General features: G+C 49.6%; 1 protein-coding gene across 1 annotated transcript in view; it reads right to left on the bottom strand.

The window, feature by feature from the left end:
- PLPP3 (phospholipid phosphatase 3) overlaps positions 1 to 17,931 on the bottom strand; it is an 83,179-nt gene that overhangs the window by 11,424 nt on the left and 53,824 nt on the right. The window contains exons 3-5 of the mRNA XM_081818487.1: positions 15,383 to 15,663; positions 14,887 to 14,944; positions 3,901 to 4,077 (exon numbers count right to left, since the gene is read on the bottom strand). Coding sequence (XP_081674613.1) covers positions 3,901 to 4,077; positions 14,887 to 14,944; positions 15,383 to 15,663 — 516 coding nt within the window. The remainder of the gene's footprint in view (positions 1 to 3,900; positions 4,078 to 14,886; positions 14,945 to 15,382; positions 15,664 to 17,931) is intronic.

A 17,931-nucleotide genomic window follows, 5' to 3' on the forward strand; every position in this document is an offset into this window, starting at 1 on the left:
CAACACCTTAATCTTAGCCCGGTGAGACCTATTTTGTAATTCCAAACTCAAGAACTGCAAGAAAGTAAATCTGTGTTGTTTTAAGCCACTAGGTTGGAGGTAATTTGTTTCAGCAACAACATGGGAAACACGGAAAGTTCCACCAGCGATGGGGTGAAACCGAAGCCATGCTCCATCAAAGGGGGACCACCATCCAAAACAGGAGCTCAGGGTGTGGGAAATGTTGAGAAGTCTGGAGTGCCTGGAGGTGAGGGGTGTCAAGTGGAGGAGACCAGGCCCTTGGGTCTCACAAAACTGGCTCTGTCGACCACCTGCGGGCAACCCTGGCTTCTCTACCTTCTCTCTGTGGTATTTGATCCTTCACGTCCCTTCCTCTTTAGAGAGGATGATCACAGGTACAGGGTAGAACGGCATTTTCAGGGGACTGCGGATGATCTGTGAAAAGCGCTTATCATCACGGCCGGCACACGGAGCTCTCCATACATGTTTGCAAATGTTACTTCTCTGTTAAGGTGATGGGGAGTCCAGTGAAGGCCGCTCAGGTGATCAGGCAGAGGGGGAAATGGATTCTGGGGTTCTTGGCACCCGGGCAGTGGCCTTGTACCATCCTGTGCTGCCTCATCCAGCTGGTCCTCACCAACCCCTGGAGACGCCCCTGTGCTCTGTGTTTCAAGATCCATTCCCTACAGCCACATTCAGAGAGGAGTGCTTGGCTTTTCCTGGGATTCGCTGGGACAGCCAGCCCTGGTTCTCGAGGGGGAGTTTCTGCCACAAGACACAAATAGAGGAGAGGCCGCGGGCTCTGGCCGAGGCCACGAACGCCACCACTGCACAGCTCCGGGAGAGCACTGAGGCACTGTGCCACCTGTGTGGCCACGGCCCGCCACCCGGCCCCTCCCCCGGCGACCACAGGGTGCTCACATGGCCTCTGGGTTGCCCAGACCCATCTCCAGCTCAGGCCGGGGTTGAGCTTTGCTGGTCTTCCTCACACTCAAAGCCAGGATGACACAGCTCTTGTGATGAGCAATCGCCCACTGCCTTCTCTCCTCCACGCCGAGCACTCTTGAGCTCTTGGGCTGACTAGCCACAGCGTCTTGCCCTGGCCTCTCTGATGGCGTCCGTGAAGAGGATCGCTCCGAGTTGTGATGCCAAGCCTGTCAGGACTACGAGCTCCTGAGTACCAGGCCGGGTGTTAGGCATTTGGAGAAAAATAGTAAATAAGACCAAACCCCTGCCCTCATGTGTCCACAGCTAAGTAGGCCCAAAACAGGGAAAGGTATTTATCATCCCTTTCCAAACCGTCTTTACATTGTCAAACAGGCTTTTAAACTCGAAGCAATGGGGGCGCCTAGGTGGCTCAGTCGGTTAAGTTTCTGACTTCGGCTCAGGTCATGATCCCAGGATCCTGGTTCACATCAGCCCCACACTGGGCTCCCTGCTCAGTGGGGAATCTGCTTGTCCCTCACCCTCTACCGCTCCCCCGCTTGTGCTCTCTCTCTCTCTGTGTCAAATAAATATATAAAATCTTAAAACAAACAAACAAAAACCCCAAAAAACTCAAAGCAATGACCAGATCAGCCCAAAGGGTAGGGAAGGGCCCTGTGACACCCTTAAATGATGCTCCTTAGGCAGCTGTCTATGCTGTTCTGCCTCAGGTTAACCCTGGCTGGCCTTCAGCTCCAGCGACCACCCTTCCTTGCCCAGTGCACAGGGCAAAGCTCTGGAGTCAGGGGGCATGTGGGGACAGCCATCGACCAGTTCTGACCTTGGATGCCTTGGTTCATCTCTCTGGAGTCTCAGTTACCTCATCTATAAAATGGCTCCATGTGTCTAAAAGGAGCCAACGGGTAAACGATCTAGAATGGTGCCAGCACCGAGTCGGGGCTTTACAAACGCTAGTACCAAATTCCTATCCCAACCTACAGTCAGCCAGAGCCAAACAGGATAGAAGTCAGACCCCTCACTTCCCTCCTTGAAAACAAACCGGGTCCTCCCGGACACCGTCTCACTGCACATGGCGAGTGCTCTAGGATATGCAAGAGGACGGCTACGAAGGACTCCCTGCACCTCTTTAAGTTGGGGGTGCAGGAGACTAACGAAGGCAGCATAGCATGGAGAAGGAAACAGAGCAGCGGGCCAGGGGGCCGTCGGCCTGCCGAGAGCACAGCTCAGAAGGGCCCAGTCCGCAAAGGGTGACCTCTGCCTGCAAACACCGGACCCCTGCTGTCACCACGCGTTAAAGGGCCAGTGACAGCTGTCCCCATGAATGGTCTGCTCCCACAATTTCGCTCCTCTCTGGCCTTGACTGGAACAAAAAGAAGAAGAAGAAGAAAGAAAGAAATGAATAAAGCCATCGAAACAGGCAGGGCCTTGGCAAGCAGCTCAGACGCGATTTTCTCCGTGGCGCCCGCTCTGATGGCCCCGGCCCCCCGCCCCCTCCCTTGCCTCCGCAGCCCGCACCCGGCCCCCGCCTGCGGCCGACGTGCGCTGTGTTCCAGGTGCTGTGCTGGCCGGCCATGCGAGCAACCAGACTGGGATGTCCTCGGGAGCAAGGGCCCTGCCTTACTCATCCCTCTGCCTTCAAGACAATGTCCCTTGCAGTGTTCTCAAGGAAGGCAGCCACCCACTGATTCTCGATTTTTGTTGACTAAAACACACATTTACTTACTCTGAGCTAGATTCCCTGAGAGGCGCTGGTGAGACAGGGAGAGCAACACGTATGTCACCTATGGTCCCTGTCCCTGGGGAACTTTACAGTCAGTCTCAAGGGAGACACACATCTGCAACGTCAGCACAGGGTGACAAATGCCATTAGAAGGAGTGCAAGAGGCTATCGTCGGGAGACACGGGGCCGCAGTTAGGCTTAGAAGGGAGGCAAGGCCGAGGGCGCGTCTAGATCTGTGGATTGTTCACGAGTCCTACAGTCGGTGGGACGAGGATTATACAAACAACACAACCTGTGTGTGTGGTGCCTAAACATCCAGCCGTTACTGTGCTCTGGGATTCCCACGGGCCTGGCGTGAGCGCCCTTGAGTGGGGCCCGGGAAGGCACAGGATGAGAGCAGGTGCTCCTCACGGTTGCTGAATAAGCCCCTCCGAACCTTTCACAGGCAAGTAAAACAGAGATTCTTTAGGAGATGGAGGCTCAGGGAGGTGAGATGCCTTACGCCGCACTCACTGAGAGTCAGGGATGAAGTGTGAGAAAAGGGTAACCGGGTCACCTGGGGCAAATGAGAACCTGGCATCCCAAGGCCATTCTCTAGGCTCTTCTCTTGATGGACAAGGCCCTTCGGGCTAGCCAGGAGACGGCTTAGCCTTGACCTAACCCCCTCTTTTCTAGCCAACACCAGGTTTAGAGTCTGACCAAGTCACCCTAAAGGTCACAGTGGGAAGGATAGAAGTTTCCCAAGAAGCTGAGTTCTAGTGAATTTAAGTGTCCGCCAAAGCAGCATGTGAGCACCAGACGAGTCAGGGACGAGACTCCGCTAGTCACTTGACATGTGACCTGGGGCAAGTTTCTTCCCCTCTCAAACCCTAAATGTCCTCATCAGTAAAGTGAGCAAGGTGGACATCTAAGATCTCTTCCAGCTGCAATGTTTTACGAGCCGTGATTAGACAGAAGACAACTTTTCTGCTGAAGGAAAACTCACAGGCTGGAAGGAAACAGAAATAGACAGAAGATGACTTTTCTGCTGAAGGAAAACTCACAGGCTGGAAGGAAACAGAAAGTACTGTCTTTTTACTGAAGGGGTCCTAGGGTGGGGTGACTTTTGGTACACTGGGCAGAGAAAAAGATCGAGAGCTCGCTAGCTTTGGTTGCTGAGCTGGAAACATGCAACAAGCAAACCGTCTGGGGCGTCCGGGGCTTTGCTTACGGACTGAGAACAAGCTGTTACTCACTATGCAGCAGGCCACCAGGGCTCCTTGAGCAAATCCTGCCAGCACATCGCTGGGATGGTGCTTGTGGTCGGACACGCGCGACAGTCCCGTGTAGAAGGCCATCATGATCAGGGTGAACTGCAGGAGGGGCCGGAGCAGGCGGGCCCCTCGCCAAGTGAAGCGGGCCTGCAGGTACAGCTGGAGAGAGGAGAGAAAAGGAACAGAAACTAAGTGCATTAGAACACCAGGTCCACCCACACTCCATTTCCACTAAATGGAACCATCTGGACCATCGGTGGCATGGGTGCACAAAGAGCATTCAACCTGGATATGACCTCAGCTCAGTTACTTACACCTGGAGCCTTAGTCCCCATACTAAAAAAAATAAATAAATAAATAAGAAAAATGAGAAGAGCTGAGGAATGCCTTAGAGCGCACTGCCTGGCACATTCTAGACCCTTCATAAACGTGCGTTCCCTTTTTATCTTCTTCATGATTGAAACAAACGAAAGCGTAGTAACCAGGGGAGTAAAGGTTTCTTTTCTGCAATCCATGACAACTCATGCACTGCATCTGTGTGCTTCCCTGGAGATCAGGGCAGCACCATCCCTACACTACGTGCTGCTTAGGACCTTCTTAGAAATAAAATGCAGGATCGATAGGAGAGGTTCTCGTGATAGTCACAAGGGGATGTTTCTGCTTCAACAGAAAGCACCTCTACTAAACAACAAGTTTCTAAGTCACCACTCCCAACTATGGATTTTTGTGTTCGAATATAAGGAAACACATAAACCAACCAGACAATGCCGGAGAGCTTTCACACACAGGCTGACAGACACTGGGCTGGGTGGAGTAGAAGAGTAACCTGAAGAAAAATGGAAGAAAAAAAAAAAACCACCTCTGGCCGAAGCAAAGAAGTTGAAATGACGTCAACTGAGCATTGTCCCTCAGAGTTATCTTGCTGCAGTTTCCGTTCTAACCTCTGGGCACAACCTACTTCCCAGGTTCCTGTGGGAACTTGGGAAAGGAGGGGGAAAAGGCAACTGGACAAGGGGAACTTCCGATGACCAATCAAAGGCAGGCACTGGGGGTGACCAGGAGAAAGGGGAAGAGAGCGGAGGGGAGGAGCTGATGGCTCGAAGATAGACCTGGGACAGAGGCAGAGGCAGGCCTCAGCCCTTCCTGAGACAAAGGGACACCTTCCTCTGGGGGACAGGAAGGAGCAAGCCAGTGACTGGTCCTGAGGCAAAAGACAAGTGGAAGTTTCTGGAGCCACCCTTGCTAGTGGGGGAAGACAGCCTAGCACTGACTCCTCAAACTACCTGGAAGACGATTTCCAAACCCAGGCCTATACAACAGCAGACAACTTTATAATCACTATGAAAGTCTATGAATGCATTCTTGGGCAATCTAAGAATAACAAATGAAAAATAATAATAAAGAATGCACTGATGCTGGCTGCTAAACAGCGATAAAGGTCAGCAGTTTCTCCTATGTAAAACAACCAGTTAAAAATCTCTAAGAAGAGGTAAAATCCTCACAGCAGCCAACGTGATTCTATAAACAGTAATTAGCTTACCAAGAACTACATAGGACCCTGTATGAAGTAAGGGACATAAAGGACAAGTTGAATAGACAGCTAGAATTTTTATTTATAAACACTCAACTTAAAAGCTCTTAAAGTTGATACGTAAATCCCATCAGATTCCTAGGGACATCCTAAAAAGATCTGGAGGAAAAGACTTGAAAGAAATTATGCTAAAAATAATCTAAAAGGCCAAAACTGTACAACTAGCCAGAAAACCAACCAACAAACAAATAAGCCAGGCACTCCAACAGATGCTAAGGACACAGAAATGGGAAGCTGTAATTCCTGCCCTACAGAGTGTTCGTTCATTGGGGGAATCCATGAAAACAAGCAAGGGCACTTACTGGTTTCCTAGGAATTATGAAGAAAATTGGGGAGCCAAGGTCAGTTACAGGGGAACGAGCACTTGACTTGAGTCCTAAAGATGAATCTGCATTTGCTAGGAGTTGAGGGGACAGCGGTGAGGGGTGTGTATTCCAGGCAGAGCAATGGCCTAGAAAGAAGCCAGAGTTCTGGAGAACCTCACAGCTTTCAGTACAGCTCTTCAGGGTGCGGGTGGGGGTACTGATAACCACAGGGCTACAGAGGCAAAGGGGGGCTCAGAAAGGGTGTGAATATCAAACTAAGGAACCTGGTTTTTACTTAGTAGGTCAGTCTTTCTCAAACCATACTCCGTGGAGTACTAACGGTCTTTTAACCAAAGATGGTAAATGCTCTATAGGAAATCCTTAATTTTACTACTGACAATACTTACTGACGTTTACAGAGTATCTATCTATTGAATCACAACTGGGAAATGTTACTGTAAGCAAATGCTGAAAAATTAAATGATTTTAAGCAAGGCCCTCAGTACCATAAAAAATAACCTGGAGGTCAAAGGCTACCCCTCGTTTGCGCAGAAATGAGCCAGCAGTGGATTCTGCAATCGTGAATCAAAAGATCCTTTCCTTCCAGGAGTGGGGATGGGATAACGCTGGTGTAGCTCCCACATAACACAAGTCTCGGGGCAAAAGCAACAGTCTGTTTGCATTGTGCCTCCCGTGATCTGGCCTTCCTCCAGCATTTTGGCAGTAGACAAGGGCCGGGTCAGGGACAGAAAGAACACCAAGGGCTCATCAGAAAAATCTCACCGAGCCTTAGGTTTTCTCACAAATAAAATAATCTGCAGATCCTCAGAAAAGGCTTGTTTAAAATCCTCCAACTCGGGGCGCCTGGGTGGCTCAGTCGTTAAGCGTCTGCCTTCGGCTCAGGTCATGATCCCAGGGTTCTGGGATCGAGCCCCGCATCGGGCTCCCTGCTCGGCCAGGAGCCTGCTTCTCCCTCTCCCACTCCCCCTGCTTGTGTTCCCTCTCTAGCTGTCTCTCTCTCTCTGTGTCAAATAAATAAAATAAAATCTTTAAAAAAAAAAAAAAAAAATCCTCCAACTTCTCCCTGCCCCTCCGCGCAGAGTTTAGGTCATGGGCCTTGGAAATCAGGGTGGGGCAGAGGAAGGGTGGGTTTCCCAACCGGACATGGCACACATCTCCCCTTCCACTGACTCAGATACTAAAGGCTGGAGCTTAAGTAAAGAAAAAATAAATAAATAAATACAGGAGAGGAACTTGAGGAGAGAGGAAGAGACCAGTAACCAGGAGAGCTTCAGGAAGGGAGTGCTTCTGAATGAGAACAGAGCAGGGGCCACGGGCAAAGAATGCCCTGCAGAAGCAGTCAGATGTGGAATGGCCAGCAGCACGCTGAAACTTGCTCCTCGCTATCCATCCGTAACCAACACATTGATCCAGGTCAAGGTCTCAGGACTGACCTTGACGTCTGCAGCTGGGGCTTCAGGGGGAAGCAGAGAAGCAAGAGTAGCGTGAATTTGAGGGGTGAAGCAGCCCTGACTCTATCACTTCCTAAGTGGGTGGTCCCTCAACTTCTCATCTGGGAAACAGGTACAAGAGTATCTCTTTCTCCCGGTTGCCAGGATCAAATGAGACACACAGGACCGGGCACTCAAGGTGCTCTTCAGAAATCTGTATCACCCTTTGCCTTGGTGAATGAGATTTCCTCATTGACTGTGGTTGATTTCACCAAAACAAGATGATTACTAAAGCAAAAGATTGCACGATGACCTTCCACATCGTGCCTACTTCTGATCTGAGAAGCTGGTCGCAATAGGCTTTGAGGTTGGCCAAAGGATCTGGTAAGTCCTTCCGTGCCCCACCAATCCTACTGCTAAATGGATTGGCTTTTGCTGGTTCATAGCCCAGTTCTTGTGAGGCTCTCCGTACCAGAGGCTTGGGCCTCACCGTGACCAGAGAGAACTTTCTGGAGCACCCTGCTCCCTTGGAAACCTGCACCTGGGGACAGGACAAGGGGCAGGAGACTGCATTCATTCCCACTGCACAGGAGGAAGTCACACTCCGGACCACAACGATACTGTGGTCCTTGTCCTGGACCAAACAGTAAGGAGACTTGCATGGAATCGGAATTTCTGCAGGGCCTCAGGAAAAGTCCTAGGCATCCTGCAAAAGAGTGGTTAGGAAAGACCTAAGCAGAGCTGGACAAAACCAGAAAGGCTGAATCGCCTTGACCTCTCACAGAGGTCAACAGCCCTGAGGTCCTGATTTACCTGTCTTTACTTCCCCATCTGCCTGAAGGTCTCTGGGCTGGCAGAATCCACTTCTAAGCGTCAGTGTAACATTGCAGAAAAGGGTCTGATTTGCAATCAGAGCAAAACCAAATCTGAATCTTTGCTCTGCTCTATGCCATCTGTAGGATGTCACTCTGCTTCTCTGAAGTTCTGCTTTCTCTTATGTAATGAGATTCGTTCATTTAAAAAGTAAACACAGGGGCGCCTGAGTGGCTCAGCCGTTGGGCGTCTGCCTTCGGCTCAGGTCATGATCTCAGGGTCCTGGGATCGAGCCCCACATCGAGCTCCCTGCTCCGCAGGAAGCCTGCTTCTCCCTCTCCCACTCCCTCTGCTTGTGTTCCCTCTTTCACTGTGTCTCCCTGTCAAATAAATAAATAAAATCTTAAAAAAATAATAATAATAAAAAATAAACACCTGTCGCGAGCATCTATTCTGCTCAAAATTGTGAAAGACACACTTATAAAGTTAACTCCCTCCCTGAAAAAAAAAGAATATCAAAATTAAAAATGAAATCTCGTTCTTATACTAAGATGTTTCTTCCAATTGCTAAAATAAAACGGCTGACTATAGACAGGAATGAAAGTTGCGTGTCCCCCCGCGAGCCCTGATCCCCAAAAGGATGTATGTGAAAGTCCCCAGCACACCGAATGCACTCCATAAATGGAGTTCTCTCCTCCTTCCCGGTCCTAGCTTCAAAACTGGGGTCCTGTGGAATTCCAACAAAACCTCTTTGGAGAGGTCTGGCTGAACTCAGGCCGGCTCCTCTGGTCTGAACCGGCAGAGTCAGATGTGGGGTGAGTCACACCGGGTTCTTGCTACGTCATTTGTATTTCATTACATGATTTGCATACTGGCGAAACAGGTCCCTACTGTCCTCTTACTGCATTTCCATTGCTCTTGGGACTGCCCTGCTCAGAGTGAAAAGGAGGCTTTTGTCCTTCCTTAATGTCCCTGCCTGCTCTCTCCCTGGAAGTCTGTCCAGATCACTGACACCCACAGGGAGAAACTTTCTCCCTTTTCTCATCTCCGCCATGGCTCGCACTTGGCTCTGGTTCATGTGCCTGGTGATTCGTCTACGTGAGGCAGAACTGTGATTTCTCTCTAGGAAGTTATTCAACTGCTTTCAGGACAAAAGAAGAATTTTTAGCACTTTTCTCCTCCTTCAGGAGGGAATCAGCTCTTGTTTTCTGTCATGATCAGGGGGAGAAAAAGAAACTCCCCCTCAACAAACCAGTTTGTTGAGCACTGTTCCAGACACTGTTCTAGGCGCTTTACATGACCTTACCTGCAATTACCACAACCATCCTGTTGGGTAGACACCACTGTGCCCATTTTAGAGATGAAAAGATCAAGGCCAAAAGGCCATGTCACTTGCTCAAGGTAAGAGAGAGCCATGTTTTACACTGAGTAAGATGTGTCTTTTTCTAAGTCCGAGCTCTAATCACAGAACCTGGCTTCCTTTAGAGGGAATCAGTGCTCTGCACACGAAGTTTTGGTCTTACTGGTATTCTGTCTGAGGAGAAAAGCAATGTGAGGGGACTACGGGGCTGTCGTGGACTAAAGGACAGCCTAGAGGGAATGTCTGGATGCACGTGCTCCTGGAATTCATCTGCCACATACTTTTATAAGGCCCACGTCTAAAATGCAAGTGTGTAGCTTTTCTAAGAGTGAGAGCATTAGAATCTCTGCCCTGATTATAAGCTAAGGAGAACCTGTGAACTCTGCAGTCAGTACCCCTCAGAGTGGAGTTAGCAGCCCTCCCCACGGGGCCCTGTGCCTTAGGCCACCTGAGTCGGAGACCTCATCCACTTGTTCTGAGACTATTTACTTTTCAGGCTTTCCACAACAAATAGGAGGTTGTTTGGCGTCCCCAGGTGCTCACACAAGGGCTGGCTCAGAAACTGCCGGATGGACAGACAGATGGGTGGATGGATGATGGATGGATATAGGCAAGGGGAAAGACCAGGGAAAACATCTACATCTGATATGGTGGTTTATTCCCCATAGAAACCACAATCTTGTCCCTGCAGGGGGTTTCACCAGACACTCCCAGGATCTGTGGGCATGTCTCGTGGGCATACCAACCCCACCGCTCCAGGATTCTAAACATGCTGAACAAAACCTCAATGATTAACAACCACAGGCCAGGGAACATGGCTGTCATCCCTGGACAGCCACATCCCTGTTTCCTTCGTATCCGACAAACCCTTTGACACATAAACAGTTCCCACGGGCACCCCAGTAAAGAGTCAATACGTCAACAGTACAGCAAAGAGGCGGCAAAGGCCTTCCCTACACCACCCAGGTCCTTTCCCATCGATCAATTCAGGGATGAGGGGATGAACACAATTCTGACTAGAATGGGAAGGAGCATGGCTTGGGGATGTAGAAGGCCTGCGATTGAGTCATTCATTCATTCATTCATTCACTCATCAAATATTCACTGCATACTTAACTAAGTGTCAGACCCTGTTTGGGGCGGTGGGATACAGTGGTGAATCAAGAGACAAAAGCATCCCCCTCATGAAGCTTACAATTTATCTGGTAGAGAAATGAATGTAGACATCAGACGGTGAGAAACTGGGTGGGGGGCAGGAATAAGGCTGCAAAGGGAGTTAGGGAGTATCGCAGGAGGGGCCGGGGAAGGCTTCTCTGACAAAGCACCCTGAAGAAGGCAAGGGGGCAAGGTGCTCGTTCGGGTAGGGAGGCATGGTGGCAAAGGAAAGGCCTGGCCACCAACCTGCTGTTGCCTGATCTGAGCTGCAGGAGGAGGGGCTGGGGCAGCTGGTCCTGAAAGTCCTCTCAGCTCTCACTGCACCCTCCATCCCTTGCTTCCTACCGGCCACCACAGCTGGACTAAACTGAAAACCTGCAGCTTGCAAATCACCGCCCTCCTTTTCACCTGCACACAGGCAGTTCTTCCAATCTGCCCATCTTCACCCTACTGGCAGCCTTCCCCAGCTTCCGCCACCCTCCACTCCAGGCTGGCTTAGGTGTCACGACTCTTAAGTTTCCATAAGGACCTACACCTGCGCCCCCCCCCCCCCGGCACAGTGTACCAAACTGCTGTCATCGTCTACTTGCTCCCCTAGACTGAGCACCCCAAGGCCTGTGCCCATGACTTCCCAATGTCTACATCCCCACCCCTGGCGTGCTGCTTGGTCTATCACAGGCTCCCATTAAATACGTGCTGATATTCCGAGTTTTGAACCCACGTTGAGCTCCTTGAGGGCGAGGCCCAGGTCTGATTCACATTAGTAGCCCTGCGAGGTAGCAGAGCGCCTGGCAAAACAGACACCAGGTAGGCCCACAGATCGGGGCCTGCTCAGGTGTTGGCATTTTACCCAGAAAGCCAGTCATCCTCCATCCCTGACCGTGGAGGGCCAAGGCTGGTCCAGATGTGGTTCTCTGGGGCTTAGGCCAGGACTCAGGGTTAGAAAAGCATCATGCATGCTTTATCTGCTGTGGATTTTTCTTACTAGAATCTGTATTCATCGCTAACATGCCTTAGCCTCATCTGTAAGCTTCTATGCCCGGAGAGAATTTGGTGTTTGGGGCATGGTTTTTCCAAGCTAACCATTTTACAAATCAAAACCTAACGTGGAGTGTCCTTCAGAGACACGGGAGGCCTCAGGTGGCAGATGTTGCCGACAGGCCTGGAGTAGAGGGGGCTGGTGCTTCCTGCCCCCCCACCCTGGAACGCCAACATATTGAGGGCATAAGTTTGTCGCTGACGGCTTCCCATCTTTTCTTGTACCGCTTGGGGTAGTTCAAACTTCTTTCAAATAGAACCGCAGAGATTGAGACATAAGTAGGTACCATCTAACTCCACTCTTTCATTTGACAGATGAAGAAAGTGGGGTCTAGAGATGAAAAGTAGCAACGATCCTGCAAAAGAGACATGACTGTCTCCACTTTACAGAGGAGTACACTGAGGCGGGAAAGCTAAGTAAGCAACCCCAGGTTCCAGAGCTAGTCATGAGGTGGCGGAATCATCCAGGTCTGCCAGACCCTGGGGACAAATGCCATCAATGCTACACCCAACTGGTTCAAAGGTGATTTTCCTCAAGGCCCCCAGGGAAGCTGCACTGGGGGAGGCCAGGGTCTCCTCTGCCCACCTCCACTTCCTGAAGCTCCACAGAGAAGCACTGGGGGATGGGCCGGGGGCTGCTCTGAGTGCAGCATTTCCCACGGACCCTGACAGGCAGCAATGGTGCTCTAAAAAAGCTTTGCACATTGGACATTCAGAGGGTTGAGATCTCTGTGTAGCATCAGTAGAAGCAAGCCTGCCGAAGAGCACTGTCCTCCTTGGAATTTAGCCTCAGGGGTTGTTTCAGGGCAAGATAACCTGAGAGCTAAAAATGGAGCCCTATGTTTATATGTTGTATAATGGGTATCCGTGAGTTGTGCATGATAAAATGCATGCATTTGCAAGGCTTCTCTAGTGTATGGTGTGTGCACGGCTGTGTGTGCGTGTGCAGTAAGATGCTAGGGCCATGGAGGACTAAGGAGGCTCTTCTCTTCCTCCCACCCTCTTCCCCTGCCTCCTTCCCTTCCTTCTTTCCAGAAACATACAGGCACTGTAATTTTCTCCTCCCTCAAAGATGCGAACAGACGTTCGGTCCGAATATACCCCTCATTCCTCACCCCTGCAGAGGAGGTCTCTGGCTGTAATCACCGCTGGTAGGAGGTGGTCGTGGGGGTGGGGGCGAGGGGGCAGGTCCTCCATTAAAGCAGATCTGAAGAAAGGCGGGTTGCCATTAGGGGAAATGGAAATTAGAGTTGGGAACTTATATTCTGTTTTTTTGTTTTTTTTTTTTTTTAAATTTCATTTATTTGACACACAGAGGGAGAGGGAGAGTGAGCATGAGCAGGGGGAGCGGCAAGCAGAGGGAGAAGCAGGCTCCCCGCTGAGCAGGGAGCCCGATGCAGGGGCTCAATCCCAGGACCCCGGCTTGACCAACTGAGCCACCCAGGCACCCTGGGAACTTATATTCTTTAAGTTTATCCTGGTGGGGTTGTTTTTGTGTTTTGAAGAGCAATACCACGAAAAGAACAGACAGTGATCCTGGTGTCATCAAGACGAGCCTTCAAATCCATTTTCTCCCTTTTATAGGAGATGGAACTTTTATTACCAAAATTCTTAAGATTCGGGTTGGTTGGTTGGTTTCCAGCTGAAAACGAGGTAATCAAGATGCATCTCATCGAGTTACTGAGAGAACCGAATGCTGTGGTGTGAGCTTGCCCCAGTGCCTGGTACACAGAAGGCACCAGAAACAGGTCAGCACCTTTATCTTTTTGGCGGCTGTAGAGCATATACAGTGCAGAGTTGGTTTCAAAATTACCCAGTATTTTTCTCTTGGAAGAAAATGAAGGAATGGGAGAAAAATGAACACAGACCCACTCCTCCAAGCACCTTTGCAAAACACTGAAATTACATTTGTAAAATTGCTTCCAGACCCGGGTAAAGTATAAAAAAATGAAATAGGAAACTAAGTATCTTCATTAAATTAGCTTTCTAAAAGCAAAGCAAAAGCAAAACAACAACAAATGAAGAAGGGAGGGGCACGCGATTCGTGAATAAATAAAATCCCCGCTTGAGGCTTGTCGGGGCCCACCTTTGGGCTCTGGATCCCAGGTAATGGGAAGCCCGGAGGCCTCCGGGCTTGGAAAGCATTGCAAGGGAAAACAAAACAAAACAAAACCCTTCTGCTAGGTTTTCCAAATCCTAATTATGTTTTTTAAGTAAGTCAAAATCAAAACATTCTCTCTGCAAACAGCTTATGATCCCCTGAGCTACGTCTGACCTCTCAGCGCCTTCTTGCTCTTCATCAAAGAGGCCGAAAGCAGGAAGTGCCTTGGCACAGGGACCTCATTCAAGGGGAGAGGAAAGGCAGGGGACCGTATGTAACTCACAAAGAGAAACAGACCAGCCGCCCTCTGTGCTGCAGCTGGAGAGGTGGATCTGCACTGTCCCAGCGCCTCTGGGAAGTCAGAGCAGACGTGGCCATGGGAGGGGTGACACAGGGGTTCAGATTATGGCCCCACCACTAGCTGAGGAACCCCACCCCCACCCCCATCACACTGCTTAGGCTCCCGGGGCCTTGGTCTCTGGATCCCAGCAGCAGGGATACACATGTCATGCCTCACCATGTTATTATGAGATCACGTGTGCTCACGGAGGCAGAATTATTCTGTCACACTTGAAATCACTCTAAGTCATCAGATAATGATAATTTTTAAAGCCTTTCCCTCATTAGGGGATGGAGGAGGGCTGGCATGGCGAACACCACAAGGAATCTGATGACAGGGCTTGGATGTGAGCAATAGTGCTAGTGTCTGTGTAAATTCTGACAATTCACGTGAACTCTCCGAGCCTTACTCAGCAATCCTCTCCCACAAAAGAGACAATATTACTTATAACCTAGGGTGCCTGGAAGGGTCAACTGAGTTAAATGGATGTTCAGAAAACAGGGCTTGTTACCATAAAGCGTGATATGAGTGTCTTCGTCACTTTTTAACTTAAAAATGGGTGCACAATCCTTATCAAACAGCCACAATAAATATTAATTTTATTTGAAAGATGGGAAACACCTAGAAAATAAAACAACTTCTCACTGATGCTGTGGCACAGCTCAAAACAGAACCTCATTTTTCTAGCTAACTTCTCTTTCAAGGATTTCACAATGAAGTCTATCCCTAACCATCCCAAGGGCTCTCTGCACAGAAGAGATTTAAGCTGGGGCTGGATGCTGCACTCCACTGGAATCAGAAGGAAGGTACTTACCACCAGATACAGCATAGTATACATGGAGAAGGAGGCGTGGCCAGAGAAGAAGGACTTCCTGCAAGAGCAAGAGAGGGCCATGAAAGGGCCATATTCACACGCCTGACACATGTTTGCCTGTCTGTCTTCCCTCCCTAGACTGTGACCTTGAGAGCAGCACCATCTTGTATGGTTTTGCATCCTTTGCCGTGCTTTGGACACAGTCTAGAACCTAGCAGGCACCCATGGATGCGTGAGTAAGCAAAAGAATGGATGAATGGATGGAAGGATGGAAGGATGGATGGATAGACGGATGGACTTACCAGTGTTCTACCGTAACTACTTATTTATCTATGTATCTAAATCATTTGACCCTGAGTTCCTTAAGAATGGGGACTATGCCTTATTCACCCCTTGAAACCAAAGCCCAGCACTGAGCTTGGCACCTCATGCAGTGTTCCCTGAACTGCCTGTATCCGGAGCGCGCACACTGTGACCATGGTAGGCAGTGACTCACCTGGCCTCCTGGACTTTGCTGTCGTCACCTCTGCATTTGTAGTTTTCGATGTAGCCCTCGGAGCAGTTGATCTGGCTGAAATCGGGGTTGCAGACATTCAGGAAGTGAGGACGCAGGCGCCCTATGGAGACTTTGGCAATGTCTGTGAAGGACTGGCTGATGGCACAGCCGAAGAGGAAGCAGCCCACCTGCTTATAGAGGGCTGCCACATAGGGGTTCTGAATCGTTGACCGGGACTTCTCCTTCAGGTAGTAGATGCGGTAGAACTCCCCAGTGATGATCTGAAAGGAAACCAACAGGGAAATTAGGCAGAATCGAGGCCTGTCATCAAAGTGGAGGTGGTAAAGGATATTCAGTGACATAAGAGAATGTTCAGTATATAATGGCAGACTATAATCTAGAAAATCTCAATTTGCAGCACGCCTGGGTGGCTCAGTCGGTTAAGCATCTGCCTTCTTCGGCTCAGGTCATGATTCTGGAGTCCCGGGACTGAGGCCCAAATTGGCTCCCTGCTCAGCGGGGAGGGAGCCTGCTTCTCCCTCTCCCTCTGCCCCTCCCCCTCCTCGTGTACACGCTCACTCTGTCTCTCAAATAAATAAATAAAATCTTAAAAAAAAAAAGGAAAATCTCAATTTTCTATTTCAGAAATATATGGACAGAAATATGCATGGAACGAAATATAGGAGTGCTAACACAGTCATTTTTCCCTTTTTGAAAAAGTCCCACATGGCCATATGGTACCTTTGTAACAACAAAAATATACAATCAAAAATATTTATACATAAACATATATAATATTAAATATATATATATATATATGTTGGGGCTCCTGGGTGGCTCAGTTGGTTGTGGCTCGGGTCATGATCTCAGGGTCCTGGGATCGAGTCCTGCGTCAGGCTCCCTGCTCAGGAGCCTGCTTCTCCCTCTCCCACTCTCCCTGCTTGTACTCTCTCTCTCTCTCTGTGTCAAATAAATAAATAAAATCTTTAAACTATATATATATATATATGTTATATATAACAGTTATATGTATTATTTTTAACAAAGAAAGAGACAAATAAAGACCCAGATATAGAAAAAAAGATTAGATGAACAATCAAGGACATGGTTCAGGCTTGGTGGCCAGAAAGTCAGAGGATCTGAGCCAATCTCAGGATACTGGGCTTCAGAGTCAGGGATTACCAGCCTTGTGTCAACACTGAGCCATGGTAGGGGTTTCTGTAGGAAGGTGAATGCCCAAGACCATGTCTTGGGTTTGAGTCCCGGCTCTGCCACCTGCCTGGTGTCGCTTAGCCATGACAACCTCTCCAAGCTTCAGTTTCCTTCTCCATGAAAGGAGGCTGCACACGCCCTTGCCAAGTTGTTGGTTTAAATCTAGTAACATGGATGAGAAATGACCTGGGTCACAGAAAGTGATTCTTTCATTTTCCTTCTGAGAAGAATGCTGTGATGAGAACACTGGCCTACAAACCAAGGAACTTGTAACACCATGCCCTTCGGTGTTTGCAAATTTCCAAGCCTGCAGCCATTGTCTCCCACCTCCTCAATCCTAGAGGACAGCCAGTGAGTCTTGGCTTTCATACCCTTCCTCCATCCCAACGTATTTACTCCTAACACTTAGGGGAGGCTTCTCAAGCCTGGGAAAAGAAAAGCCACCAGTTACTGATTACCCACTGCATACTGGGGATCGCTCCCATAGGCTTTATTTCATGAAATCCTGACAACAGCCATGAGACCGGTGTGGCTGAAGCTCAGACAGGGGAAGCAGCCCAACCCAAACTGCCCGGTTTTACGGTAAGACCGGGGGTCCAGCTTGTTCTCCGTAAGGCCACTGCCCGTGATGCCTACACAGCAGAGGACTCTGGTCACGCCCAACCACACAGCCTGCTGCTCTTGTCTTAACTCCATCGCACAGCCCCGGCCACTTCCTGATGGCAACCACAGTCCAGGGACAACAGCAGTCAACTCATCATGCACCACAGAGCTCCTTTTACAGTTTCTCACAGGGCAGGGTGATGAGCCACACTTGCTCTTTCAGGGAGCACAGATCATGTTCCCAACCGCGAGGGAAGTAATAGACGGACATATCCAGGAACTCCCTTTCAAAGTCTCCCGTTACTGTTTTACAGCTGGGGAAGGGGTCGAGGCATGGGGTCTGGTCCAAGTTCTCAAGGGCTCCCAAGTGCAGCGGGGGGATGGCCAGGTGGAAGGGAGATGCCAGCTGGGCCCAGGGGGCCAGCAGGTGTGGGAGTGAGAACAGCCACCAGCACTGCTAACGTTTGTGCAGTAATTCTGTGCTTATAAATGCCTGATTATTTCTGAGTGCCACACTCTGGCTCCCAGATTGCAGTGAGTGTGATCCTACGTTACAGAGAGATGGTCAAAGGCCAGTCCAGCGCAGTCCTGGCTTAGCCATTCTCTGGGAGAGCACCTGATCTCACAGATGTGCTCAGGCATTACTGGTTGAATGAATGAATGAATGAATGAATGAAAGCAGGACCGTAGTCTTCATAGTTGTTTTATTACAAAACTGGAAATATCCTGGGCGC

Source organism: Leptonychotes weddellii, chromosome 4, assembly GCF_054177405.1.
Source record: "Leptonychotes weddellii isolate Sample4059 chromosome 4, ASM5417740v2, whole genome shotgun sequence".
Lineage (NCBI taxonomy): Eukaryota > Metazoa > Chordata > Mammalia > Carnivora > Phocidae > Leptonychotes > Leptonychotes weddellii.